Source organism: Nothobranchius furzeri, chromosome 3 (assembly GCF_043380555.1).
Source record: "Nothobranchius furzeri strain GRZ-AD chromosome 3, NfurGRZ-RIMD1, whole genome shotgun sequence".
Classification (NCBI taxonomy): domain Eukaryota; kingdom Metazoa; phylum Chordata; class Actinopteri; order Cyprinodontiformes; family Nothobranchiidae; genus Nothobranchius; species Nothobranchius furzeri.
The window spans coordinates 46,102,844-46,130,250 of NC_091743.1; the positions used below are offsets into that span (position 1 = coordinate 46,102,844).

A 27,407-nucleotide genomic window follows, 5' to 3' on the forward strand; every position below is an offset into this window, starting at 1 on the left:
TGTGATGCTCACCTGTTCCAGCCAGATACCTGCATCATGGGGTTGATCTGAGCTGAGGAGGAGACTCCTGTTGTTTTGTTCATCGCCATCATAATAATGACAACATTAGATGACAACAGGTGCTCACATAGGTTTGTGCTGCTGAACATGTCTGAGCAGCTTGACCACGTTGTTGTGTGTCGGGGAGGAAACACGACAGCAGCCACAGAGTCGTGCTGGTTTGAGCGTGTCGCTGTTCGCTGGAGTTATATCAGCTCTGTCTGGACGTTAGTTGGAAAACTTTCTCTTTCAGTCGTGAACACATTACTGAGCGGCTAGAATCTCCGTTTCTGGGCTTCAACGTCAGAAAATAGCTGACTGAACTCGGCGCTGAGTGACAGGAGTTTAGTTTGTCCGAGACAGAGGAGCTGCAGACACCGGCAGCAGACGCTGGAAAAAACACAAAGGAGGGGGAACGTCGGCTCCGCGCTGACGCCGCAAAGCATCATGGGAGTTGAAGTCTTTGCGGTAAAATCGGCCAGCGGGCCAGTTTTAATATATTTTTGATATTTATCTCGCGGGCCACATAAAAATGCTCCGCGGGCCAGATGCGGCCCGCGGGCCTTGAGTCTGACATATGTGGATTAAAGGAACAATACACACAAAGTGAAGTGATTCGTGCAGTGTTGTGGATCATAAAACCTGGACACTTAAAGGACATGTTAATAAGTAAAGATGATATGTCTATAAATGAACTAAAGAGCTTACTGAGATTGCATATGGGGGAAAAGGGCCCCACAGAACTCTTCCAAGAACTGATAACAGCTAAGCAGCTTGAACATGAAACACCACAACAGTTTCTATATCGTATGGTGGGTTTAAAACAGTGGCTGACACACAAATCAAAACAGAAAGACACTGAGATTATATGTGAAGCAGAAACTGTACAGAATGTGTTTCTGCACACAGTTTATCAAGGTTTAAGTGAAAAACATGAAGATATAAGGCGTGAGTTAAAACCTCTCCTCTCAGAAAAGTCTGTTTCAGATGACGCCCTTCTAAGACAGGTCATCAGAACAACCGGCGAAGAGAGCGAAAGAAGACGGCGCCTTGGGTGTAACCCACATGCCAAATACGCTTATGCACAGAGTGGGCAGGTGACTTCAGGGAAGTTGGGAGACAGTAAAGAGGACCCCCACCTCAGAAGTAAGGATGAAGACATGAAGAAGCGGAGTGCACAGGTGCATGCATTAACACAACTAGTGGAATCACTGACACAGCCAAAACCAACTGATACGCGACCCCAGGCTCTACCACTTGAGTCTTGTTATTGTGCCAGCTATCAGACAAGACCACAACAACATAAAAAGGTTAAACAACACAGATGTCCCTCTTGCATTGAACAGAAGCTTGCTAATTGTCAACACTGTTTTTCATGTGGTGAAGAAGGGCATCGTGCAGTAGGCTGCCTAAACCACAAGCAGTCGGGAAACCAACAAAGGTCACATGTGAGGGGCGACCTGTGATCGAGGACAACATGCAGTCCCAATCAAATGGTAACAATACTAAACAAATTCCACAGTGCCAGCAGCAAACGTGTTTTACCAGCATGTCAGCCACTGATGAGCCTACATCTGAAAGAGTGGCACAGTTAATTGGTAAAAAAAGTCTGCTAAAGTGTAACATGAATGGTTACGCCGTGACAGCTCTGCTTGACACGGGCGCCCAGATTAGTCTTGTGGACAGAGCCTGGAAGCAGAAATACTTACTTTGACAATTAGCAAGCTTCTGTTCAATGCAAGAGGGACATCTGTGTTGTTTAACCTTTTTATGTTGTTGTGGTCTTGTCTGATAGCTGATAGCAACTTTATTAACGCAGAAAGGGGAGCTAACACATCTGAAGAGGTGGCAGTAAAGATAGGCCATCATGATCTTGTTCTTAAGCCAGGGCAAATAGCTAATATAAAGTTTCCAGTGCCTGCTAGCTTCACCCAATCGGTTGCTCTGTTTGAACTTTGCACTGAATGTGATCAGGTTGAGTTGCTGGATGTGGGGGATGGTCTAGTTGAAGTACATCACACGGAAAGACCATTTGTTGAGATTCCAGTGGGCAATATAACAAAGCATGAAATTATCCTACCTCATCACACAATGCTAGGAAACATTCAGTGCATTGAAAAGATTATTGAAACTGACCAAACAACTAGAACTGACACACAACCCACAATCAGTGGAGATAACAACACAGACACAGCAGCAGGTTGGCACCCTCCAGTCGACATCAGTCCTCTAAGTCCAGAAGAACAAGTTGTTGTGAGACAACTATTGTTTGAGGAATCCAAAGCTTTTGCTCGCAATGACACCGATATTGGCTGCATTTCAAATCTACAAATGACATTCAGTTTAAAAGACGACATACCAGTACAACGCTCCTATTCGGCCATTCGTAAACCTCTTTACAAAGAAGTTAAAGAATACATTCAAGATTTGCTAGCCAGGAATTGGATAGTTAAATCCAAATCACCATACTCTGCTCCTGTGGTTTGTGTGCGGAAAAAGGATGGCACACTGAGGCTCTGCGTTGACTATCGCCTTTTAAATCGTAAGAACATTCCAGATCGACATCCACTACCGAATCCAGGACCTAATGAACACACTAGGGGGATACCACTGGCTCTCTATATTAGACCAAGGGAAGGCGTATCACCAGGGCTACATCTCCGAGGGATCCCGGCACCTCACTGCTTTTATAACCCCCTGGGGTCTATACAAGTGGGTCCGCATTCCTTTTGGCCTGTCAAATGCCCCAGCAGCTTTTCAGAGGTGTATGGAGGAAGTCCTGGACTCCTTAAGAGATGAGTGCTGCATTCCCTATCTGGATGATGTGCTTTGCTATGCCAAGACTTTTGAGGACCATGTGGAAGGGCTAAGGAAGGTCTTAAGGGCTCTTCAACGACATGGCATAAAACTCAGACCTACCAAATGTAAGTTATTCAGGAAGGAAGTGCGCTATGTTGGAAGGCTGGTGTCAGCCGAGGGTGTGCGTGTTGACCCGAAAGACATAGAAGCAGTCCAAGCCCTCAGGGAAAAGACACCAACTACAGTTGGAGGTGTCCAAAAACTGTTAGGTTTTCTGAGTTACTACAGAGCTTACGTGCAGGACTTTGCCAGAACTGCCAAACCACTGTATGATTTATTGCAGATCAAAGGGAACCATGCCGTTCACCCTCAGCAGAAAACCAGTAAAGGAAAAGTGGGACAGCTTTCTTCAAAAGCCCCTATTCAGTGGACTCAGGAACACCAGCATGTTCTGGACAGACTAGTCCACATCTTATCCACTCCACCTGTGCTAGCTTATCCCAACTTTGACTACCCTTTTGTATTACACACAGATGCATCGGCTGAAGGCCTTGGAGCTGTGTTGTATCAGTGCCAAGATGGAAACCTGAAAGTCATCGCATATGGATCGAGGACACTGTCTCCCGCAGAGAAGAGGTACCACATGCATTCCGGGAAAATGGAATTCCTCGCCTTAAAGTGGGCGGTATGTGAGAAGTTCCGCGATTACCTCTTCTATGCTCCTTCTTTTTTGGTATATACAGACAACAACCCCCTGACTTATGTCATGAGCACAGCCAAACTAAACGCTGTAGGTCACAGATGTGTTGGAGAGTTGGCTGATTTACGCTTTGAAATCAAATACTGTCCAGACAAAGCCAACGGTGATGCGGACACCCTCTCTAGGTTGCCTCTTGACATCAGTAAATATGTGGATGAATGCTCAGAGACCCTTTCGAGAGAGACCATTCAAGCAACATGGGAAGGCACCCAGGCTGCCAGAGAGAAAGATGTGGCTTATGTGGCTATCCTGGACCTTTCGCATCAAGGCTTGGAGCCCTGCACGCTGGGAACTCAGTCTTCCATAAGCCATGAAGAGCTAAGACAAGCACAAAGAGAGGACAAAGTAATCGGTGAAATCATCAAACTGAAAGAACAAAACACACAACTCACAAGTCACACCAAGAAGGCTATGAGTGGTCCAGTGAAGAGACTGTTGCATGAGTGGGAAAGGCTACACACTGATGGGCTACTATATAGAAAGACGGTACAGAGACGACAGTTGGTTGTGCCTGAAAAATATTAATTGATAGCAATAAAATACCTGCATGATGAAATGGGACATGTAGGAGCAGAAAGAGTGACCAGTCTGGCTAGAGACAGATTCTATTGGCCTTACATGAAAAAAGATATTGAGGTTTATGTAACAAGAAAATGCCCCTGTATAAAGAAAAAGAAACCAGTAAGTCATGTCAGGGCTCCCATGGGTTCTATCGTCACTGTTGCCCCCCTGGAACTGGTGTCCATTGATTTTTTGCACCTGGAGTCCAGTGTAGGTGGCCACGAGTATATCTTGGTGGTGGTAGACCATTTCACAAGGTTTGCTCAAGCTTACCCCACTCGCAACAAATCAGGAAAGACAGCAGCAGAGAGGTTATTCAGTGACTTTATTCCAAGGTTTGGTTATCCCCAAAGGCTCCATCACGACCAAGGCCGGGAATTTGAAGATAACCTTTTTAAGGCCCTGCAACAACTTTCCTTAGTGATTCAAAGAGCTTACAGATCACATGGCTAGATCCGTTTCATGCAGCACTTAAAATGTATTTGACTCATTTTACTTAACATCTTTTAGCTTTCACCAGCACATCAATATCAGAAGTCACATCCTGAGTGGCAGCCAACTTCAGGATGTGATTCAAGTTCTTGTGTGAGCCTTGAGCGCAGCTTTGTCTTACCCCGGCTTTCCACAGGAGCCGTCAGCAGCACGTTACTGCAGCAGCACGTCATAGCTGCTCATAGGAACCGCTGTGGTCAACAGAACCTTTTCCACTGGAGCCGTTGGCAGCCGTCAGCAGCGCGAGTCGGCCGCATCTCAGGAGCAGCATGTCACGGCCTTTACGCGCCGGTTCTATTTTCTATGCGCGACGCCTCTGAAACGGGTCAAGTTCGACATTTTTGGGGAAGGAAAGACAGGAAATCAAACGCGGAAATGGAGAGAAGCTCCCGAGATTTTCAGAATAAAGAACGTACTGCGTTCCGGTTGCTTTACTTTTAAAAACAGTTACTAACTGTGCGGCCCCGTGAGAAGTTATCACCTAGCTAGCGGTCTCCTTTGTTTTTCAGGTCCGTATTGGCGATTATAAAACGGACAGAACATAAAACACAAACCATGTTGTAGTTTTCTCCTGCTTGTTGTTGTGTTTACTGACGAAGTCACTCGTGTGACTTCGTGCTCGGTCGGTGACAGCTGCTCCCCTTCTGCTTCGCGTCTCGTGGGAAGGGCCAAGCAGCAGCTTACGCAAGCAAGACGCGCTGCTGCAGTAACGTGCTGCTGACGGCTCCCGTGGAAACCCGGGGTTACTTATACTCATTACAGAGAAAACTTGCTCACATCGATAATGTGGCAAGGTGGATAAACAAGGGCCCGGGCGGGATTCGATCCCCAGACTCCCGGGTGAGAGTCATACGCTCTAACCAGTCAGCCAAAGGGACATCCCCTTGGCCAAGTAGCCAGGGCGCATGATCAATCGGGACACTGTGACAGAATGCTCACACTGTCACAGTAAGTTTATTTTCACTCTACATTGTAAAGTATGAGAATAAAGTTTACACAACCGTCTCGCGGGCCGGATTTAACCTGGATCCGGCCCGCGGGCCGCATATTTGACACCCCTGATCTAATGTAATGTATTCCTGTGTGAAAAAAATATATATTTAATGAATTCCAGGCTAACAGGAAAAGAAAAAACTTAAAGTCTCTAAGGACATTGTTATTATTAGTCTTTGTAAACTGTTCTGTAAAAGTAATGCACCTTAATGCCAGTAGAGAGCAGTATGATACTTGGCAGCTGACCGGGACCATCGAGAGTTTGGTGCAGACGTCGCCTTGGATGTTAGCTTTTCCTCCTTCTGCGATGAGGAGCTGACGCAGCAACACCATACTGATGTCCTGTCTGCTCATTTGACTGTTTTAACAGGTTAGTATTATCATATAAGAGCGATAAACAGGTGAAAACGGGAGAAAACCGTGTGAAAATGTGTTAATCGTTTTTGGGGAAGTTTTGTTCTTAATGTGTGGTTAATGTGCTGTAGGCCCGATGGCAAAGTTGATATGGCGGCACAATAACTGCGTCATGTTTATTTGGATTTTATCCTGTGTGCTCCATGTAAAATGAATGGCATTGCTGAGAAAGAAGTGTTATTTTGTTCATGTAGGTGAAATAGTGAAAGTAGGCAAGGTAGTTGATGAGAAAGAGTTATTTAAACTGGTTTACGTTTATATTATTTTAAAGCTCATGTGGAGTAGAAATATTTTATTAAGTTTGTTCCATGAGTGTTTTATTATTTAATGAACATGTAGTGATGAACCAGTATTGCAAGAACATGTCAAATGCAGTAAAATAAGTGTCTGACTATTCAGAATTTGTCAAAGGGGAACTGGTTAAACAAAGTGAATGGTAGTGAATGTGCTGCTTGACATGGTTAAAAGTGTTAATATAAATTCTGCGACGAGGAGCTAACGCAGCACCATACTGATGTCCTGTCTGCTCATTTGACTGTTTTAACAGAAATTATAGCAGTCTGACCGCGACCTCTGGTGGTTAGTCAACCCAATTACAGTTTTTGAAGTCTATTTTGTTCTTTTTTCCACCTACGACAATCCACTTGAATAAGCCTTTACTCTTCGGGTAATTAAAAGAGGGCAAACAGCTGTTATGCGTTTTATTCAACCAATATAGTAAAAACAAGCAGGTTTCTTGATAATGGACCAGACAGATCGTGTGTGTACTGTTTAAGAGTGCTGAGAAGTTGGTCAGTGGGACTAAAACCAACGAATACCATAAATATTCAGTGTAACACAACGAGTTAGGTGTTATTGTTATCAAGTGTGCAGTGCAAGAGCCACAGTGTTTTCATAGCGTAACTGAGATGAGTTAAACACATTTATCCTCAACATTTTAGTCGGCATTTCCGCTTGGTCCGCCCACATATCCCATAATGCAGCTGGGTCCTTTCATTGACACCGTAAGTTAGTACACAGCCCAATCATTGAGTTTGGAAATCGGCTCAGGAATCATCACATCATCGTGTTAGCTCGCTAACACATACACTAAAATTGGAACGATACAGAGAAGATTAGCATGGCCCCTCTTGCGCGGATGGTGCTTGTTCTTCTCGGTCCTTCTCGCTCTTTGCAGCTTGTTTTTGGAGAGGGTGCTCGCTGCAGAACCACAAAGGCGGAGCTGCACCAGAGTCAGCCCCGCCCATTCATGCAAACTCAGCCTAGCCCACTGACTTCTTCTGTTTTTGTTTTTCAACTTTATCGCAAACTAACCTGACCCACATGAATTACGGCTGCTACTAGTTTACAATTGTTAATGCTATGTATATGCTCCAATTAAACAAGATAAATATAACCTGCGACATGACAAAGCCTGAATATATCCCGAAACAAAAAGGCTTCATTTAGCAAATATCTGCCCATAGCTGCTCTAATTAAAGCGGCCTACACAGTCATTGTGTCCTCTGGTAGTCCAGTGGCAAGTTTGTAAGATTTAAGTTTTGCTTTCCCCTCAGCTGATGCTGGTTCGACTCTCTGTGGGCTCGGCAGCAATCTATTTAGCCAGCTGAAACATTTAATTTGTTCATATTTTAGTTGTAATGTTTATTTTCTGCAAAAAAATATGTATCTCTCTAAAAGTTCTTTGAATTTGGTCGTTCCTAAACAGCATTTTAGTCTAAACTCTGCTCACAAACACTGGCTAAATAAACGAATAAATAAAAAACACATTAGTCATTATATTTTAAACTGTATACCAATAAATTGTTGTAAACATAGTACTGGCAAGTATAGCTAGAAAAGAAGAAAAAGGGTTACAAATCACCTCTATTTTGCCGCTACTGGGAGGCGAACCTGCACAAAACTACATGTCAAACTGACTCCATAACCACTTGTCCACCACATCTGATAGAAAACATGGCGTGACATGTAATTTTGGATTCAAGCGTGTCTTTGTAGATGGGATGTATAGTTTATCCGGCAGTGTCTCAGTAGAAGTCATTTCAGAAATAATTTGTCAGAAAATTCACAGAATATCCAGATTTGAGAACCAACACTAGACCCGCTTCAGGGAAGGAGACCAAATTGAAGCTGAGATGGGAGGAAAATGCATGAATGAGGCTAAAAATGGCTTTGGCATGTTTCTTATGAGGAAATGACAATAAAACATGGTAAAAAGTTCCAAAATTTAGATTTTTAATTATATGGAACCTCAGCTCCGTCCTCAATCTTGCATTTTAGATGATATAAGCTATAACACCCTCTTTGGTTCCAGAATGCTATCAAGTCTGACAACTGGAAGGAATTGGACTGACTGATGGAATGGGTGGGGCTGACTCTGGTGCAGCTCCGCCTTTGTGGTTCTGCAGCGAGCACCACTTGAAGATGACATCCTAATTGTGCCGTTTACTTCTACGTGTTCATCCCTCTGCAGGATATAGAAGAGTTTGTTCAAAGCTCTGGAGATGACGGCATCGTGGTCTTCTCTTTAGGGGCCGTGGTCAAGAATCTGACCACAGACAAGGCAAACCTGATAGCCTCTGGACTCGCTCAAGTCCCACAAAAGGTCGGGGGTCAGGAACATCTCTGAAATTCTGACAAAAATGATGCAGACTTGATCAAAAGTGTTGTTATGGTTTGTAGGTGCTGTGGAAATACAGTGGGAACACTCCCGAAACTCTGGGGTCCAACACTAAACTCTACTCATGGATTCCACAGAATGACCTGCTGGGTGAGTAAATATAAACATCAGATTTAAAAACTGATGCAAAAAGAGACAATCAAGTTGAAAATAATTTAATTTTTGCTTCTTAGTCAAACTTTTGCACTTGATACACTCACCTAAAAGTTTATTAGGAACACCTGTTCAACTTCTCTTTAATGCAATTATCTAATCAACCAATCACAAGGCAGTTGCTTCAATGCATTTAGGGATGTGGTCCTGGTCAAGACCATCTCCTGAACTCCAAACTGAAGGTCAGAACAGGAAAGAAAGGTCATTTAAGCTATTTTGAGCGTGGCATGGTTGTTGGTGCCAGACGGGCCGGTCTGAGTATTTCACAATCTGCTCAGTTACTGGGATTTTCACTCACAACCATCTCTAGGGTTTACAAAGAATGGTGTGAAAAAGGAAAAACATCCAGTATGCAGCAGTCCTGTGGGCGAAAATGCCTTGTTGCTGCTAGAGGACGTTTACTTGACACACTTTAGGCCCCTTAGTGCCAACTGGGCACCTGAGCATTGTTTCTGACCATGTCCATCCCTTCATGACCACCATGTACCCATCCTCTGATGGCTACTTCCAGCAGGATAATGCACCATGTCATGAAGCTCCAATCATTTCTAACTGGTTTCTTGAACATGAAAATGAGTTCACTGTACTACAACGGCCTCCACAGTCACCAGATCTCAACCCGATAGAGCATCTTTGGGATGTGGTGGAACGGGAGCTTCGTGCCCTGGATGTGCATCCCACACATCTCCCAACTGGAAGATGCTATCCTATCAATATGGCTGACATTTCTAAAGAATGCTTTCAGCACGTTGTTGGATCAATGCCACGTAGAATTAAGGCAGTTCTGAAGGTGAAAGTGGGTCAAACACCGTATTAGTGTGGTGTTCCTAATAATCCTTTAGGTGAGTGTGTATTTATTCAAATAAAGGTCTTAAATAAAATACTTTATCTTCTTCTCTAAAGTTAATTACCTTAATTTCCGGACTATAGAGCGCACCTCAATATAAGCCGCACCGGGCTAAAAGCAGCTGATCTCTGAATTGAAAACGTAGTTTAACTGAACGTAACTGAACTGATCAGTAAGAAACAAAACAGAAAAGTTATCGATTAGTTTATTCATCTTCCTCTTGTGCGCTGAAACCATTAAAGTCCTCTTCTTCAGTGTCGGAGTTGAACAGCCTCAGAAGAGCTTCATCACATATTTCTGTGGCGATGTCAGTGTCGCTGTCCGTGTTGCTGTCATCATCCCCGGGTGAAGCTGGCTTGAATGAGTTCTTCCCGCTGCCGTCTCCTGCGCCGAACCATGGATTCATTCATGCCAAGCTTACATGCGGCAGCACTGTTTCCCTCCTTTACTGCCAGATCGATGGCCTTCAACTTGAATGCGGCATCATATGAACTCATACGTGTAGTTACCATGATGAGGGGGTATGGATTTGAAACAAATTCTTCGTCGTGCCGGCTGCTTGAATGTGCTAAATTAAAATGAGCACTTTCTTCGATTTCCACTTTTGACTTCCACCTGTTTCACTTCCTGCTAAAGCGCCCCCTGGTGGCAGGTGAAGGAAAACCTTCAGTAATGCCACACCTCATTATAAGCCACGTGGTTCAAAGCGTGGGGAAAAAAGTAGCGGCTTGTAATCCAGAAAATATGGTAAACTTTTTCTCCCGTCATCAGGTCACCCTAAAACTAGAGCTTTTATCACTCATGGAGGTGCAAACGGGGTTTATGAGGCTATCTATCACGGCGTTCCCATGGTGGGAATTCCAGTTTTTGCTGACCAGTGTCACATTCTGAGGATGTTAGGACCCAATTATGTAGTTACCCAGGATGACACGAGGCAGAGATGATGAAAAGTAAAATCCTTTATTTTGAAGGCGGAACAAGAGTAAATCCAGGCAGTGAGCCAAAGTCCAAAAACTCCAAGGCTGGAGAAACAAAGCTCACCAAGAGCACGAGCAAACACTGACAGAATTAACATACAGATACGTTAATGGACCGACACAAGACAGAGACAATACCGGGCTTAAATAGACTGGGAGACAAATTAAGGAAACAGGAAGCAGGTGTGTGGAGTGAGGGCTGGAGGGAAGGCAGGTGACACTAATCAACTCAATGGGGAAAAACAGAGACAGAGGAGGGCAAATACCTAAACACAAAACTAAACAAATATTACCAAAAGACAGAGGGAAGGACTCACACAAACTAGCTGGAGGAGGACATAGCACATACACCCACACACACTGAGCTGGGGAGAACGAGACTGGAGCTGACCTGTGAGGAAAGGGTAGATAAGATAACATAAGACACTAAACTGACATGCAGAAAAAGGACACACGAGGGCGCCAAAGGGCTACAACATAAGACACATAACAGGGATGCAGACAAGGACACATGAGGGCACTAAGAGAGCACAAGGGGGGAACCTGGAGTGGAGCACAAGAGGAGCTGGGGAACAAAGGGACACAAGAGGGAATCTAGAGAGGGATGGAGGACACCAGGAGGCACAAAAAAAAGGGGCTGACGCAGACCATGACAACCAGCCAGACAACATGGTGCACATGAAAGCCAAAGGAGCTGCAGTTGTTGTGGAATTAATCTCACTGACATCTGAAGACCTCAGAGATGCGATCAACACCGTCATCGATGGCACAACGTAAGATTTTTTAAATTTCCGCACCAAGTCTGTTTTAAAGGTTTAAAAAAAATGTTTTGTTTTTGGTGATGAGTCAGCATTAACTTTATTACCAGAATAAATATTTCCCTTCAATTTCCTGTTTTCGTGGCAAATTTTTACTGTATGGCCCGAAAGAGTAACCTAGCTTAAATGTACAAAACTACAAATGTGCCTTTCATTATTCCCAGTTTGTGAGATGAAAATTAATCTCTGACAATACATTATGAATAACTCTTTATGTTAACTTGTTTATCCACAGCTACAAAGAAAGTGCTATGAGACTGTCCAGAATCCACCACGACAGACCTATGAGTCCTCTGGACGAGGCGGTTTTCTGGATCGAGTTCACCATGAGGCACAAAGGAGCAAAGCACCTGAGGGTCCAGGCCCACGAGCTCACCTGGTACCAGTATCACAGCCTGCATGTCCTGAGCTTCCTGCTCTCTGTGGTTCTGCTGCTCCTGTTCCTCCTCGACAAGACCTGCAGGTTCTGTTTCCGGAGGAGCTGCTGCAGAAGGAACACCAAGAGGAAGGCTGAATAACAAACTCAGCTCAGGTTTATTAAAGTTAAATATTCAATAGAAAGGCTGACTTAATATAGATTTTAATCTGTCTTTTGACCACTGACCTCTTGTGTAAAAACAGGGAAGTAAGAAACTGTTTAAAAAAAGCAAAAAACAAAAGTGTTTTGATGTATTTTTTATCTTCTGTGTGATCAAATAGGGTTTTGGGTTTTTATTATTACAAAAAAGGAAAAGGAAAAACATCAGTGTCCAATGTTTTCACTTCTGAATAAATGGTTTGTACTTCACATCTTTTTGTTAAATTCTGACCATTGAGTTTTTGCTCAAGTTTCAGTAACTTCTGTCAAACTGTTTAGAAAAAATATCAAACAGCCGGGATTAAACCCGCAACCTTCTGATTACTGAACGACCCGCTCTCCCTCGGGAGCTACTGCTGTCCAAATGACTAGTTATAAATGACCTGCACTTGTAAAGGGTTTTCAAGTCGGTGTGTGGAGGAAATTTGGGGTCAAATGTCATGCTGCACCTGAGAAGTGATATTAGTGGATTTATTTATGGTTTTATTAGTAATGTTTCTTCATGTCTGTGGCTACAGCAGGACAATGTTTCATTTAAATGTTGTTCGGAGGGACCGGCGTCGCCTGCGTATGGCAGACTCGCCTCTGTCAGGACGCCCCAGGGCAGCTGTCCCATCTATTCTGGAAGCAATTTAACTGCTGAAATCTTGGGCATCCCTCTAGTCTTTTCTTTGAGATTTTCGATAGCAAACAACTGGGAGAGACTGTGTGGTCAGCTACCTGCTCCACCTTCCTACGTTCCAGGTGCGGTCAGCAGACTGACAGACAAGATTAACTTCTCAGAGAGAACGTGGAACGTCCTCTTCTACGTCCTGCAGGACTTAGTTCTGGATCAGTGTATGTGGAAGAAGGTGAGAATTACTGACTAGAAAATTACGTAATGGATTTCATCCAGTCATCATGAACATGTTTGTTTTCTCAGGAACACCCACCAGTGCCTGTAAGATGATGGGTAATGCTGACATCTGGTTGTTGAGAACCTACTGGGATTTTGACTTTCCCCGTCCATTACTTCCCAACTTCAAATTTGTTGGAGGGATTCACTGCAAACCTGCTAAACCATTATCAAAGGTGCTTTTTCCATAATTGTACACCAAAAAAATCATAGTTAACCCTCTCAGGCTCAAAACAAGTTTTGATAAAAGGGCAAACAACTAAATCCTTCTTTTGAGTGTAAAAATGGTTCTAATGTTGCACATCTGCAACGCCTACCTCCAGAGGGTTAAATCCTAATGTAAAGAATAAGATCTGGAAAAAAAGATCTACAAAAATAGACATCTTATTAGCTGTTTTATTGAATAAAAAAGCAGATTTTGATTTTAAAAAATACAATTTTCTGCTTAAAAGAATTAAAAATCTCTGTTCCTGCAGTATTTCGAAAAGTTTGTCCAAAGCTCTGGAGATGACGGCATCGTGGTCTTTTCTTTGGGATCTATTGTCAAGAATCTGACCACAGACAAGGCATGATCGCCTCTGCCCTCGCTCAAGTCCCACAAAAGGTCAGAAACGGGGGAATCTACAGGGGGGCTCTGCTGTAGAGCCTTGCCCCCGTGGGTTAATTAGATTTTTTGGGTTGCGCCACTTTGACAATGTGCCGTGCGCGCAGGACGCAGTTGCCTGGAGCGCATCAAAGATCAGCGCTGTTCCTCCTCTCTGCTCAAGAATCCCCGGTGCCCCAAGAGTTCAAGCAGATACACAGCCCTGGGTGAGGACGTCGAGGGCTTCGTAATTCTAGCTCTGCTCGACATTTTCTTCAATGTGACACAGCCCCCCCCCCCCCCCCCCCGTTTCTCATTTACGTTGTTTTTGACAAAAACAGCTCTGCTGCTCCAAAATGATGCATTTTAAACATTGGTGTTGTGTTATTGTAATATGTTATAATTGAGATAAATAATAAAATATGACAAAAAAATTCAAAATGTGGGACAAAAGGACTTATAAGCTAACATTTTGAAAAAAAAAGAGATATTTTTTACATTTTCTGAAAGAAATACGTTGGTTCAGGTTAAAGTTCATTTTTATTACATATAAAGTTAAAGAAAGGGGCGTTCAGGTGCTGCTGTTGATGTTAACACTGGAGCGTCGATGGTCCAGACTGAGATAAATGCATTAAAGTTAGGCTCCGCCCATTTGGGTTACTATGACCACCAGTGCCTACTACTACTACTTCTTTCACCCCGCCCACGTGATCCTTTGAAGTGACGTCATAAAGGCTCAGAGTCCTATTATCTAGCATCAGCCAGCTCCCACTTCATTAGCAGTCGACTGCTGGTGTGAGACACATCGACTCTCTGAGACAATCATCTTTTACAACCTCAAACCTTTTTTCTGAGTTTGATAAAAGACCAAGAGCCTCTAGAATCATGTCTATTCTACATTTTTCATCTGAGGAGCTTCAGCGGGAATTAACTGGGTGTAAACACCCCCAAATTTATTTTTCCCATATGGCGCTCTTGGAGAAAGTCCAGTCTCAGCTTTTAATCACGGAGAAATGGTTAAGTGATGAAAAGCAGCAAACATTACAAGCAGAGACTGAATTGGAAAAATACAACGACATAATTACCGTCCTGGAACAAGAACTGGACGTTTATCAAGACAACGCAGAGACCTGCAAAGTCACCCTGCAGACTTTAGAGACCAAACTGAAGAAGAAAGCAACTGTGTGTGAAAATCTGCAAAATCTTTTAAAGCAGGAATCCCAGCTGAGACGTAGATTTGAACAGGGGAAGATGAACGACCAGATTAGGAACAAAGTTCATCAGAAACTAAGAGAAGAAATTAATGAACTGAAAGAGCGTCTGGATTACTACCAGCTTAACGCTGAGACCTGCAAAACTACAATTCAGGCTTTGAAAATTAAGTTAGAGGAAAAACTAAATGTTTCTGAAAGTTTGCAAAACCAGTTAGGACTGGAGTCAGAGCTGAGACTGCAGTTGGAAGAGGAGAAACAGAATAAAGACTCGCTCACCGAGGCTTTAGATGAACAAATCAGAGATTTAGAGATTATAAACGGGGTTCTGGTAGACGAGATGAAAAGTATCTTCTCTGAGACGAACGAGGCAGAGGAGAAGCTTTCTGAGGAGGACGGAGAAAAGGCTTCTCTCAGTGGGGAATGTGAACCCAGTTCAGAGGACAAAACTCAGCTGGGACCGAGTCTCAGATTAGCTGAGCCAGTCCAGCAGGAGTCGCCTGGATGTCGGCATCCAACTTTCGATTCCCTTTTCCAGACAGTCGGCTCGGAACACCTACGGCTGTCTCGCCTGGACACAAGTCTCAGTGACCAAGCTGAAATAAGCTCAACGGTAGAGAGCGAGTGTAAAAAATCCAGAACTCTGATTGATGAACTCAAACAGAAACTGGATTATTACCGAGGTGAGGAAGAGTCCTGCAACAAAATGATGCAAGAGGTAAACTTACAGCTGAAGGAGAAAGATAATCTGCTGGAAAACCTCCAAAAGCGACTCAGACGGGAATCTGAGCTGCTGAGATCCAAGTTTGATCAGCAGCAGAAAATCCAGAACAAAGACAAAGTTTATGAGAAATTAAAGGTAGAAATTAGTGATCTAGAAGAGGGACTGGATTACTACCAGAGTAATGCAGAGACCTTCAAAATAACAATTCAGACTCTCAAAACTCAGCTGGAGGAAGGAGAACATCTGATTGAAGACCAGCAACAGCGTTTAAAACAGGAGTCAGAGCTGAAACTCCGGCTGGGACAGGAGATTCAGAACAAGGACTCGTTCAACGAGGACTTACAGACACAAATTAGAGATCTGGAGAAAATCAACCACGATCTCTCAGAACAACTGGAGACCTTTAACTCAAGGAAGAACACGCCTGAGCCAGACGATGAGCTGTCTGAGGAGCTGGAAGCCTTTACGTACCAGCTGGTAGAGGAAGCTTCTCTATGTGAACCTCAGGAACAAACTTCTGAGAGTCTGGAGCCTGACGAGGATTACGAGATGGGACATGATGTTTGCTCTCCACCTGAAGAACAGATAGATTCAGTGGAAGCAAGCAGAAGTCTTCATGAAAACGAGCCTTCCCCCAAAGACAGCGTTCCACAAACAGTCAGGAACCAGAACGTTTCATTGTGGAGGCGCTTCAAGAAGTTTCTCACTCCGGCGTGTCTACGGAAACATAAAGTTAGGCCTTAAATTAGCATCTGACCCCCAAAACACTCAGGCTTCATGATGATGTCACCAGTTTAAACCCCAGCTGTGACCTCACGAAAATTAGCATTAGCATTCTCTAAATTTAGACATTTTTGTGTGAGTGAGTGAGTGAGTGAGTGAGTGAGTGAATATCTAATCTTAGATGCAACACCCCTTAGAGCACACACAAGCACACCAGAAAAATAGGGGCTTCCTGATGGAGAATTAGTTCCCCATCATGAATGCGTGGGTTTACTCCGGGTGCTCCGGTTCCCCCCACACACACGTAGGGTTAACTAGTGACCCTAACATGTCTCTGGGTGTGAGTGAGTGAGTAACTGATGCAGCTTTCTTTAACATAGAAACATGCTTGCTTAGTGTGGGGATTGCTGGAAAGCCTCTGACACAAAAAGTGGGTGACTCCATGCAATCTGCTGCTGAACTACTTTCAGCTTTACATCAAAGACATGGAATTGTTCAAGATCAACACTGAGATTTCCCTCCAGTTTTTGGACGGTGGTGTGGTGAAATCAGAGCCCATCATGAAGAAGCTGAGGAAGGGAAACTATGACGTTCTCCTGGCTGATCCCATCTATTCTGGAAGCAATTTAACTGCTGAAATCTTGGGCATCCATCTAGTCTTTTCTTTGAGATTTTCGATAGCAAACAACTGGGAGAGGCTGTGTGGTCAGCTACCTGCTCCACCTTCCTACGTTCCAGGTGCGGTCAGCAGCAGTGGCGGCTGGCCAGTAGAGGGCGATAGGGCGCCGCCCTCTCAGTTTCCCCTGTGTTTTTAATTTTTATTTTAAAAAATAAATAAATAAAATTAACAATAATCACATATTCTAAGTTAATTGTGTGTTTTGTAACAAAAATAAATCATATATATATATATATATATATATATATATATATATATATATACACATATATATATATATATATATATATATATATATATATATATATATACATATATATATATATATATATATATATATATATATATATATTGGTCTCTGCTGGTCCCTGCCGATCTCTGCCGGTCTCTGCCGAGCGGTGGAGGCTGTGTGCTATTTTTCAATCGCCCAAACAGGACGAGACCAGCTGTCCAATTGCTGACAAGAAAATCAAAGGGTAGGAATGGGAATGTATCCAATCAGCGTTGACGTTGTTTCAGAACGTTTCAGAAGCATGATGGGCGATAGAGCTACCGCCAAGGGTTTCGTTGGTGTTCGGTAGAACTCGGAGAGTCTCGACTCCAGCACGTATTTGGTCGTGACTCGTGACGGTCATGATGCAGACGTAGACATGGACGCCAGTGCGCCTACAACATGGATACCGGATCTCAGCAGCCACTGAATTCAGTTCGGTCTCTTCTCCAGTATCCGTTCGAGAGGAGAACTATGGTGGAAAAACTTAATGTCAAAGAGCTTGGACCAGATCAGCCCGACGTAAAGATAAGCCAGCAGGACAAGGAGAAGGGTAAACTGTACACACGAGGCTTCTCCCAAAATTGGTACACCAGGAAGCAGTGGCTAGCTGGATGCAATCACGCTAATGCGTTATTTTGCTTTCTGTGTTTGTTATTCAAAACGGCTGGGATCCACAGAAGGTGGATGTGGAACTTGTGTCTCATTGGGGACTCCATTCATTCTCTGACTGAGGAATGCAGCGCATCAGTGCAGCAGCCAACAAAGAAACGGAGGACGTTTGGACAGGGAGAACAGCAGCTGGGTGCAGAGGTAAGCTGTACATTACATTTATGTAAACAAGACAGTCAGAATCAGAAATCCTTGGTTGTCCCACAAACCGGGACATTTGTTTAATAACATGTACATTGTTTAATGTGCAATAACTGTAAAAACTAATTTCAACACACATACCTATTATACATATTTAATCACGTAAATGTGTATTTTAAGTAAATTTGTACATACATCAATCTGATTCCATTTTACTTGTTACACTTCTGCTGCAGCAAACAAATTTCCCAGCTTTTGGGACAATAAAACATTTCTGATTCTCAATGAGATGTTTTTACATTTGAAGTAAAAACATCTCATTGAGAACCAGAAATGTTTTATTGTCCCAAAAAGTGGGAAATATGACATTTGTAAGAGGATACTGATGACATTATTTCCTATGAAAGTGTTTCCACTTTCCATAAGTCCTAACAGTGTAAATTTCTGGCATTTTGTCTAAGTAGTGTTTACTACCATTACTGTAACAGTGACCTGCTCATAATTTTTCGTGTTCACTCAAATGTTGAAATTAAACAAAATGTTTTTGTTACTTGCCTCTTGCATTGCCTATTTACCATTTATGGTCATGTTATTTTATGTGCAATTTAATGCAGTAGTTTTCAACCTTGGTCCGCAAGGCAGCGTGCCAATAGTCAGACACACCTGGATTAATCAGTTTGTCCAGGCCTAGCTGGAAATAAAAGAGCTGTGCTTAATTCAGGAAATAGTGAAGTTGTGCACAAAGCTCAGAAAGCACAAGTTTGTTTAAAAAAAAAATAGCACAGCCCCACCAAAAATATTTTTCACCAGCCGCCACTGGCGGAACTTTTGTCATTGCACGACTTCCTCGTAGACTGAATATCACTGACGCACACAACAATGCACAGCGCTAATGGCTACTAAACGTAATAAAAACAGAAAGAAGTTGCCTTGCTTGGACTGATGCAGGATTTAGGAAACACGTCCGCCTCTTTTCTTAACTTGGGGGGAAAATAACTTCCAGACAACAACGGAGTCTGTGTCGCGGACATTTTTCAGAGATCGTCCCTGCTGCGGCTGCCCGGTGGCACCGGAAACTTTACAAAAGTTGCGGTAAGCTATATTTTTAACATTTACGTAACATCTGTGCAGCGCTGAAAGCACCAGACAGAATAATTCTGTGCCCTAACAGTAGTTTATGAAAGTTGTCAGACAAACGAGAGGCACCTGGCTGCCGCTGGGAGAACGCTCCGTGTTCTCACTACTCTGTAAACAGTCAAAAACAACGTGTCTTAAAGTTGAAAACAGAAGTTTAAGTTAAAACAGAAACACTCTGAAACTTTTCTGATGATTTTCTAAACAATGCTGTCGGGGTGTTATGTTTCTGAGACGAGTCACTGTCTAAACATCACATGCATTACTATCATTACGCTGCGAGGTGTTTTGAAGCTGCCGGATGCTTAAGTACATCAAGGGCAGCGAGGAACGAGAAAGTTGTGATCAGGCTGGAGATCACACCAGATTCGCTGCTGCAGGCGTGAATCTGCGGGTCTGCAGCATCCCCTTATTAACATCAGGACTTCCCACGTAAGGAAGGTCCGCTCACCTGTTCGTCAGATCATTATTTCCTCGCCATGATCTTTTATCATCCCATCAACCTCCAGTCATCCAACTGAAACCAGTTAGTGTTCCTGATCATTCTCAGAATATGTCACGCCTGCTCTGGTGTTAAAAGTTAGTACATTTAAGTCCTAGATCATATTTGTTCCTGCTCTACTGTCATTTTGAAGGATTATTATTTATGTGTTTTTACTACATTATGAGTAGAAATGCTAATAAAAACTCCCAATTATACACACAAGTGAAACTGGAAAAATTTGAATCTGGTGCAAAGTCACATTTATTTCAGTCATTCAACTAGACAGAGAGACTATTTAAAGGCTCAGGAACCTTCTATTTGTAATTATAAATTTTAGTTGATTTGGGTTTTGTTTCATATCACACAGTGACATTTGAATAATTAAAATGCATTTTTTTTATTAAAAGCTTTAGTTTACAGTAATAACCATGTCTAATGTTTGATTCTCTGTCTCAACATTTTAATTAAAAGTTTTACTTTGAGAGCACATTTTCCTGAACGATTAAAATGCGATTAATTGAGATTAATTAATTACAAAGCCTGTAATTAATTAGATTAAAATGTTTAATCAAGTCCCAGCCCTAAATTTTAGAGTTTGTCGCGAGGTAGTCTTCAAGCTTCTCCGTGTCTGCCGCTAGTTATCCTCGGCTCTCTTTGCAATGGCGGCACTGTAAACAACAGCGGCGTCCTGACCAATCACAAGCTTGCGTAATCCGTCTCGTTCGACGGATGTTTAAACAAGTGGGCTCGACTCCGTACGTACTTGCGTGCCTGCCGGAGCCCTATGCAAGGACGGATAATGGCGTTGCGTGTCTCCGCACTGATGCAGACGGAGAAGCATAAATCAGGCTTTAGAGGAGAAGAAAAGTAACATTAGCAAGCTGGCTAAATTATTTTTTACTAGCATTTCAAGGTCTTGAACCAGATCTTCACTTACCTAAACATCAAACCAGTTTGTCCCAGCTGAGCTCATCAGGGCTTTAGTCTGACAGCCTGTCAGTGAAACACGGCTCCAGCCTTCTGGATGTGGACTCTGAAAAGCAAAGGAGCATTTTTACTTTTGTTTTAATTATTTTACAGCCGATTTTATCAGCTTTCCGACACTCACGCTCATACAGACAGTGAGCTTTGCTGCATCTGACTGATGCAGAGTTAGTTTTTATATCTGCAGTGAGACAAAAAACTAACCTCACTTCACTCAGAGATTGTTCTTTAAAACTCTATTAAATCCACTGTGTTGCCGCACTTTAATGACTTTGTCACTCTGCATTTGAGCTGATATGGGACTTTATTTCCTGGATGCTAAGATTACATCACACTCACGTAGAATAAAGCCTAGTTTATGCTTCTCCGTCAGCTCCGCAAGGGACAGACACGCACGGATTGACGGAGGCGTTTTGCTCTCATACTTCTCCCTTTGCTGCAGGGGTGTTGCAAAGCAATTCTCCGCCAGGGCAACAGAGGGCGTAGCGTACAGTGACGTACTATTTCCTTGGAAATCACTTTCGCAGTCTGAAAAATGGCGAGCAACAAGAGACAGAGAAGTTTGATCGAGTTGGAACAGTGTTACCTAGATGAAGAAATGCTTATCCTGCTGAAATACTAGCGTGAACATAAAAGGAGACAGCGGCGTCGGTGGGATGTCCGTCCGCTAAACAGGCCTAGGCCGACAACAGGCGAATTTTCTGGACTTGTGCAACCTTTGAGGGACATGGATGCAGAAATGCATTTCAGGTATTTCCGTATGTCGGTTGACAGATTTGATGAGCTGGTTCGGCGATTGAAACCATTGATACATCACCAGGGGACACACAGCATACCGATCAATGTTGCCCAGAGACTGGCCGTGACTCTGCGTGTTTTGAGTTCTGGTAGCAGTCAACAGGCTGTGGCTTCCAGCTACAAAATGGCATCCAGCACAGTGTCGATGATTGTTTCTGAGGTCTGCAGCGCGTTGTGGGAAGCACTCCAACCAGATTACCTGCCATGTCCTTCAACTAACCAGTGGGCAGTCATCGCAGCAGATTTTTGGTGTCTTTGGAACTTCCCAAACTGTGTGGGGAGCCTGGATGGCAAACATGTGACCATCAAAGCCCCACCAAATGCAGGGAGTGACTACTTCAAAATTACAAGGGCACTCACTCCATTGTGCTGATGGCAACATGTGATGCCAACTATCGATTTACGATGGTGGACGTCGGTGGGTATGGACGGGAAAGTGATGGTGGTGTGTTTAAAGAAAGTGACTTTGGTTCAACACTCCTGAACAACAAGTTGAACCTGCCACCTCCTGCGATTCTCCCTGGAACCAGGACTGAAGCACCACACGTGCTAGTTGCTGATGCTGCCTTCCACCTGCACATCAACGTAATGCGACCTTTTCCAGGTATGCGACTAGCCATATGTTTCACATTTAAAATAAGTGTGTCATGTGTGTTAAGTTGTGGTTATGTTCTGTTTAATAACACTCAATGCTGCTGTTTTTATTTTCAGGACATAATTTGGACAAGGATAAGCTTATCTTCAATTACCGCCTTTCCAGAGCCCGGCGTGTCATTGAGAACAGCTTTGGGATCCTAGCAGCGCGTTGGCGAATTCTTGGGAGGGCCATCGAGTTCCACCCAGATAAAGCGGTCAAGGTTGTGAAGGCGTGTGTGGTTCTCCACAACTACCTGGCATACAGTGACAATGCGAACACACCAGAGAGCCGATACATCCCACCCACTTTTGCTGACAGCGACTCGGCAGGAGTGGCGCACCCTGGAGATTGGCGGAGAATGGTGGAGGGTGACTCCAATCTGCTACCGGTCAACACAAAGATGATGAGCAAGAGCCGCTCAAACAGGAATGCCGTTTGTGTGAGAAATGAACTGGCACAATTCTTTTTGTCACCAGAAGGAGCTGTGTCCTGGCAGGAGGAGACTGTGTCACGTGGCACACTCGCAGACTAGATGTTGTCCATCGTAATCAGTGCCTGGTGGTACTGTTCTGTTTTCTTTTTATTGCTGTTCACCAGGTCCATTTTTCTGGTGCTTTGTTAACTGATGTTTACATGATTGTACAGCTCATATGTTGTTGTGCAAGTGCTAGTTGAATTAACTACAAATTGAAGCTGAGTGAATAAAACCTTTAAAAAATCTCAACTGAAAACCTGACATTATCTTGGGGTATGAATCATTTTTTCAAGAATTTGTGTTTATCTGCTTTTTGGAGCCTAGTCAATGAGTGCGAAATAATACTGTGTGCAAACTGATGCCAAATAACTGAAAATGACAAACAAAACTGGAAAGTGGAAGAAAACAGACTTCGCTTTTAATAGAAAAGAAGCATGCAAATGAAACACTTCTAGGAATAAAAATAATAACATGCTAATAAAAAAAACTTTCAACACAAACACATTTCAATTCTCCAGAAGGTCGCAGAAGGTCGCACACACATGCTAAAAGGTTGCGCCTGGCCACCACCTGCTTATGTTCAGGGACCTTCCTCAGTAGGTCCGCTAGAACCTGCCCAAACCTGTCATATTCATCATCCTTCTGCAGTATCTCACTGAGTTCTTTCCTACGTTTGTCAATTTGGGCCATCTGTTCAGAAAAGCTGTCATCCACATGCTGCTGGCACCGCCTCTTTTTGAGAGCAGGTCGTGGTGTGCTGGTGGACTCTAGCAACTCATTGGCTGTTTGTTGATCCGTTGAAACGGATTCTCGGGCAAGGGAGGCATGGAGAGATGGGGATGAATTTGATGAAGCTGATGAGCAGTGGCGGTTCTACATCGAATTACTCCCCTGGCGAGGCCCCCTTTGAGCGCCCCCCACCCCCAACCGCCCCCCCACCACCACCACCACACCACCCCACCTGCATGAACACACGCATGTTTTCTACAAACAGGCATGTTTTATTAGAACGACTATTGAACATTCATTTTTCTAAGTTGCACATATTTACATTAATTACTATGAAGTTGTCAGAATGTAAAGCAATATACATTATATACTGTATCAAAATATATAGAATCAAATATACAAAAACAAACAATAACTAAATATTAAGAATATATGAACATAATATATAATAAATAGTCTAAATAGCAAAAATATTTCACACATAACAAACTAAAGATAATCACTACAGCATTGCACTTAGAACAGAAAACACAAACTAAAATTAAAACCTAACCTTGATGCAACGTCATCAATAATGTCATCATATGAAATCTGCTCCCCTACTGAGTGATTGATACTAATCAGAGACAGGTTAGTGAGCCGCCCCTGAAACATAGGTGACCTCAGGTATGACTTGATCAAGTTTTGAAAAGCTCCTCTCAGCTTGAGCCACAGAGACTGGCAGAGCAGTCCAAAAGTTGGGGTAGATCTCCAATAGATCTCATGATCCATAATATTTTAGAATGGCCTCTGAAATTGTAATTTAAACTGACATAAAAAACTGTAGACTACCAAAAATGCCAACTTTTACAGAACAAATCATGTAAAAAAATAATCAGTGCAGCCATCTGCAATAAATAAACAGGATAGTTAGTGGTGACTGGGGAGTTTTCTTCTGCTTGTAGAGTTGTTTTATTTATTATTATGTGAACATGATCAACATGTTTGTTGTTGTTCAGGCAGGCCACAGGCTGCAGCGAGCATTTAACAAATCCTAGTTTGAATCAGTAAAAAACGATTCAAGGACTTTTTTCGAACCATTTGAATATTCGTTTCAATATTTCAGCCCTATTAGCTCTGTTAGCAATTAGTTGACCACATTTAACCGTTAAAATCCCAGTTAACTGGTTCAAAAGATTGAAAACATGCATCATGAGAGCTACATACCTTTATCTTTCTCCTCTTTTTTCTTTTTTTTCCCCCTGAATGGGGCAACTGGTGGTTTTAGCCTTTTTTATGTTCATCTCTTCTGTTTGGCTCCTGACTCAGTAAGTTTCCTTTAGTCAGGACTAAACTATTTGACTTTGATGGGGGGTGACCACAAAATCGTTTTGTTTTTCCTTTTTTTATTCGGCCATTTTACACAATTCAGAGAAACCTGAAAGAATGAAAGGCCTGTGTTTATGATATTATGAATGAAAAATGGAAGAACGTTAAGATGTGATTGACTTTAGCCATGTTAATACAGTTGATTCAGCCCCTGCACGCTCATTTCATTTGGGAAAGACGCAGAGGTGAATTCCCCCGCCGCACCCCTCCCCTTCCTGTTCTTCATAGACACACGGTGCACGTGAACGTTCTCAGTCAGCAGGAGCGCCTGCAGCTGCAGGGGGCGCCAACTTGCTGTTTCCAATCCAGACACTGTCATATGACAGATAATAGAAAACCTCGGTGCGGCGCAGATTTCCTTTTTTTTTTTTTTTACTCAGCGCTTGTGCGCCCCTTTTGTGTCATGAAAAAATGCCGCCCCGGGCAACTGCCCTGTCTGCCCGTGCCTAAAACCGCTACTGCTGATGAGGAATGTGATGACACAGGATCCGGTGAGGACTCATCCTGCTGTTGTTGAGAGGCAGGCAGTGAAGACCCCTGAAGTTGTGATGGGGCCTCATCCTGTGAGGATCCACATGAGGCCTGGTCCTGAGGTGGTTCAGTTGGGGCCTGTTGTTCAACAAACACAGGCATATAATTATCTCTTTATTACTTACATACACTGGTAAAAACAGAATGCAAATACACTTTTTAATAGGTTTAGGTAATCACAGTAGTATAATAAGATGGATTTGGATGACTTTGATGAAAGCTTTTAACTAGAACTGCAGCTTGTTAGCGCCATGTGTAGCTGGTAGCACAGACAAACAGGAAGTACAAACACCGCGTGCTAAAGTACTTACCTTGAAATTTGAAGATGTGGGTCTATGCTTTATGTGCGGCTCCAACCACGACAGCAAAACATAAAAAGCTGGAACCTTTTTGCCACCTGGATCGCCACTGGTGCCCCTCAAGTTTTTTTTTCATTCAGACAAATTTGTCCCGCATGCTCCTCCACTTCTTCATGCATTTCTCCACATCCACTTCCAAAATACGGGCTATTTCCTTCCAGGAGTTGTAAATGACCTGGGCATCTTTATAATTCTTTAAAGATGGATTGTATAAATGTTCGTATTTCCGTACTTCCTCCGCTAGAAGACGTTCCTCGAACTGGTCCATATCTACTTCTTTCTACACACGACTCCGGCACTGTTGACAAATTTACAGGAGATTGCGTCATGACGGAAGTGATCTCAGGTTTCTGGACCAACCAATCACTAGCTTGCGTAATCCGTCTCGTTCGACGGATGTTTAAAAAAGTGGGCTCGACTCCGTAAGTACTTGCGTGCCTGCCGGAGCCCTACGCAAGGACGGATAATGGCGTTGCGTGTCTCTGCACTGACGCAGACGGAGAAGCATAAATCAGGCTTAACACACAGGCTCTCTGCTGTTACAATCAGTGGAAGGTTATCATCTGGTGTAAAAAAAAGGCGTTGATCAGAAATCCCAGATCACGTTTTATTCCAAGAAAATCTGCCAAATCCACATTAATCTGGGTGCTAACTTTACTAGCATACTGTGCTAGTGATAGCAAGTCAGATGCTAATGCTTTAGTGCTGCTAATGCCCGTAAATCTAAAGTAAAGTTTGTCGACATTTTAGAGTGATATGAAGCTTACCGCTCTGCTGCCGTGTCCCGTTGCTGCCACATTCAGATGGAAATGACTCCTTTTAGATAGATGAAGCCTTCAGTACTTACTAGCCTGGGAGACACGAACGAACGCGCACGCGCGCACACCAGTCTATGGCGCACACACACACACACACAGAAACACTACTTTTTTTTTTTTTTTTTTTTTTTTTTTAGCAGTTGTGTCATCAGCTTCTGGGTTTAAATACTGCCACACCACCCTTCCTTAAAACGAGGAACAGTTTTGAGCTGTGTTTGGCTAAAATAACCAGACATTCTGCATTTTTCCAATAGGACTACAAAAAATCTTAGCGAGAAGAAAAAATGGCGGATTGGCTCTGTGTTTAGCCGAGGGCCATGACCATATTTGGTAGTTATCCTGACGAAATAAATTACTGATATAATAGATAATTTGAAAAACTGAACAGGTGGACAAATATGCCCAAAACTTAATTATTAAATATCTAAATAGCAACTCCAGTGAATAATATAAGCCTTTTTGCTCACTTAGACACTTAAAATGTGAAACACACTGTGTTAATGGATAAAAAAGTGGGTTTTTCAGTTTTTCATGTTATGTCTCCTTTAAATATGCAATTGTAACTCCCTGGCGCCACCTTAAAAACCTGCAGTTGGTAACAGGATATGATGTCATCAGTAAATAGGAAGTAAGTCTGTGAATTAAGGAGAAGGCGTGTGCAGCTTGGTGACCTTAGCCGGATAAATCCAGTGGCATCCACACACATCCTATGTCTTTGGTAGCATTGTGGGTATGTATAGACTTGTTTTATATGTTATTTGCATGCATAAATAATTTTCTTTCGAGTAAGTTAATTTTTTTTGTAAGTTTAATGATAAAACCGATCGTGTGCAGTTTGAGCTAGCAATCGCTAATGGAGCTAGTTAAAGGGGAACAGCTAGGGTTGCCAACTCCCTGAAAAATAAATAAGGGACACCTCGCGGGCAGGGCCGGCCGCTCCAGGCCACCCTTCCCAGCGTGGTGATTTTTTGCTCTTTTTTTGTGTGTGGGTGTGAAAGGATTTTTTTTTTTTACTATTTGACTTGAAGTTGGTTTAAGAAGATGCATATTCTTTGTGATATGAAAACATGGGAAACAAATG

General features: G+C 43.0%; 4 protein-coding genes and 1 non-coding gene across 10 annotated transcripts in view; 4 read left to right on the plus strand and 1 right to left on the minus strand.

The window, feature by feature from the left end:
- The first annotated feature begins 4,300 nt into the window (after positions 1–4,300).
- LOC129156157 (UDP-glucuronosyltransferase 2B33-like) lies at positions 4,301–12,554 on the plus strand. The gene is made up of 9 exons (XM_070549787.1): positions 4,301–4,499; positions 5,886–6,014; positions 6,130–6,203; positions 7,000–7,062; positions 8,532–8,663; positions 8,741–8,828; positions 10,510–10,679; positions 11,151–11,488; positions 11,769–12,554. The coding sequence occupies exons 1-9, from the start codon at positions 4,301–4,303 to the stop codon at positions 12,049–12,051; spliced, it is 1,476 nt and encodes a 491-aa protein (XP_070405888.1). The 3' UTR covers positions 12,052–12,554.
- On the plus strand, positions 7,125–7,231 carry LOC139069012 (U6 spliceosomal RNA). The gene has a single exon (XR_011520241.1). It is a non-coding gene; the product is annotated as a U6 spliceosomal RNA (small nuclear RNA).
- A 487-nt stretch (positions 12,555–13,041) lies between the features above and the next one.
- LOC139068844 (uncharacterized) overlaps positions 13,042–27,407 on the plus strand; it is a 30,880-nt gene continuing 16,514 nt past the window's right edge. For 2 of the 6 annotated variants that reach the window (XM_070549221.1, XM_070549222.1), the window contains exons 1-2: positions 17,288–17,749; positions 17,877–18,009. The gene's annotated coding sequence lies outside the window, so the exon portion shown is untranslated. Of the gene's footprint in view, positions 13,182–17,287; positions 17,750–17,876; positions 18,010–18,305; positions 27,057–27,407 lie in introns of those variants that run through there. The other 4 variants (XM_070549220.1, XM_070549224.1, XM_070549219.1 and 1 more) reach the window with 4 other exon arrangements.
- On the plus strand, positions 13,587–17,048 carry LOC139068845 (myosin heavy chain, clone 203-like). The gene is made up of 2 exons (XM_070549231.1): positions 13,587–13,609; positions 13,717–17,048. Exon 2 carries the CDS (start codon positions 14,474–14,476, stop codon positions 16,265–16,267), a length of 1,794 nt encoding a protein of 597 aa, XP_070405332.1. The 5' UTR covers positions 13,587–13,609; positions 13,717–14,473; the 3' UTR covers positions 16,268–17,048.
- Positions 22,842–25,776, minus strand: LOC139068947 (transcription factor Adf-1-like). The gene is made up of 4 exons (XM_070549788.1): positions 25,591–25,776; positions 25,050–25,227; positions 23,064–23,375; positions 22,842–22,909 (listed from the first exon to the last, which is right to left on the minus strand). The coding sequence occupies exons 1-4, from the start codon at positions 25,774–25,776 to the stop codon at positions 22,842–22,844; spliced, it is 744 nt and encodes a 247-aa protein (XP_070405889.1).

Coding starts and splice junctions, on each gene's coding strand:
- LOC139068845 (XM_070549231.1), top strand. CDS start 14,474: ATGTCTATTCTACATTTTTCATCTGAGGAGCTTCAGCGGGAATTAACT.
- LOC129156157 (XM_070549787.1), top strand. CDS start 4,301: ATGGGTTCTATCGTCACTGTTGCCCCCCTGGAACTGGTGTCCATTGAT. Junction 6,015..6,129: donor TCATTTGACTGTTTTAACAG/GTTAGTATTATC, acceptor AATGTGCTGTAG/GCCCGATGGCAAAGTTGATA. Junction 10,680..11,150: donor AGGATGACACGAGGCAGAGA/TGATGAAAAGTA, acceptor ACACTAAACTGA/CATGCAGAAAAAGGACACAC.
- LOC139068947 (XM_070549788.1), bottom strand. CDS start 25,776: ATGGACCAGTTCGAGGAACGTCTTCTAGCGGAGGAAGTACGGAAATAC. Junction 25,228..25,590: donor GGAGCATGCGGGACAAATTT/GTCTGAATGAAA, acceptor GTTGAACAACAG/GCCCCAACTGAACCACCTCA. Junction 22,910..23,063: donor CAGGCGCAACCTTTTAGCAT/GTGTGTGCGACC, acceptor TCCACTTTCCAG/TTTTGTTTGTCATTTTCAGT.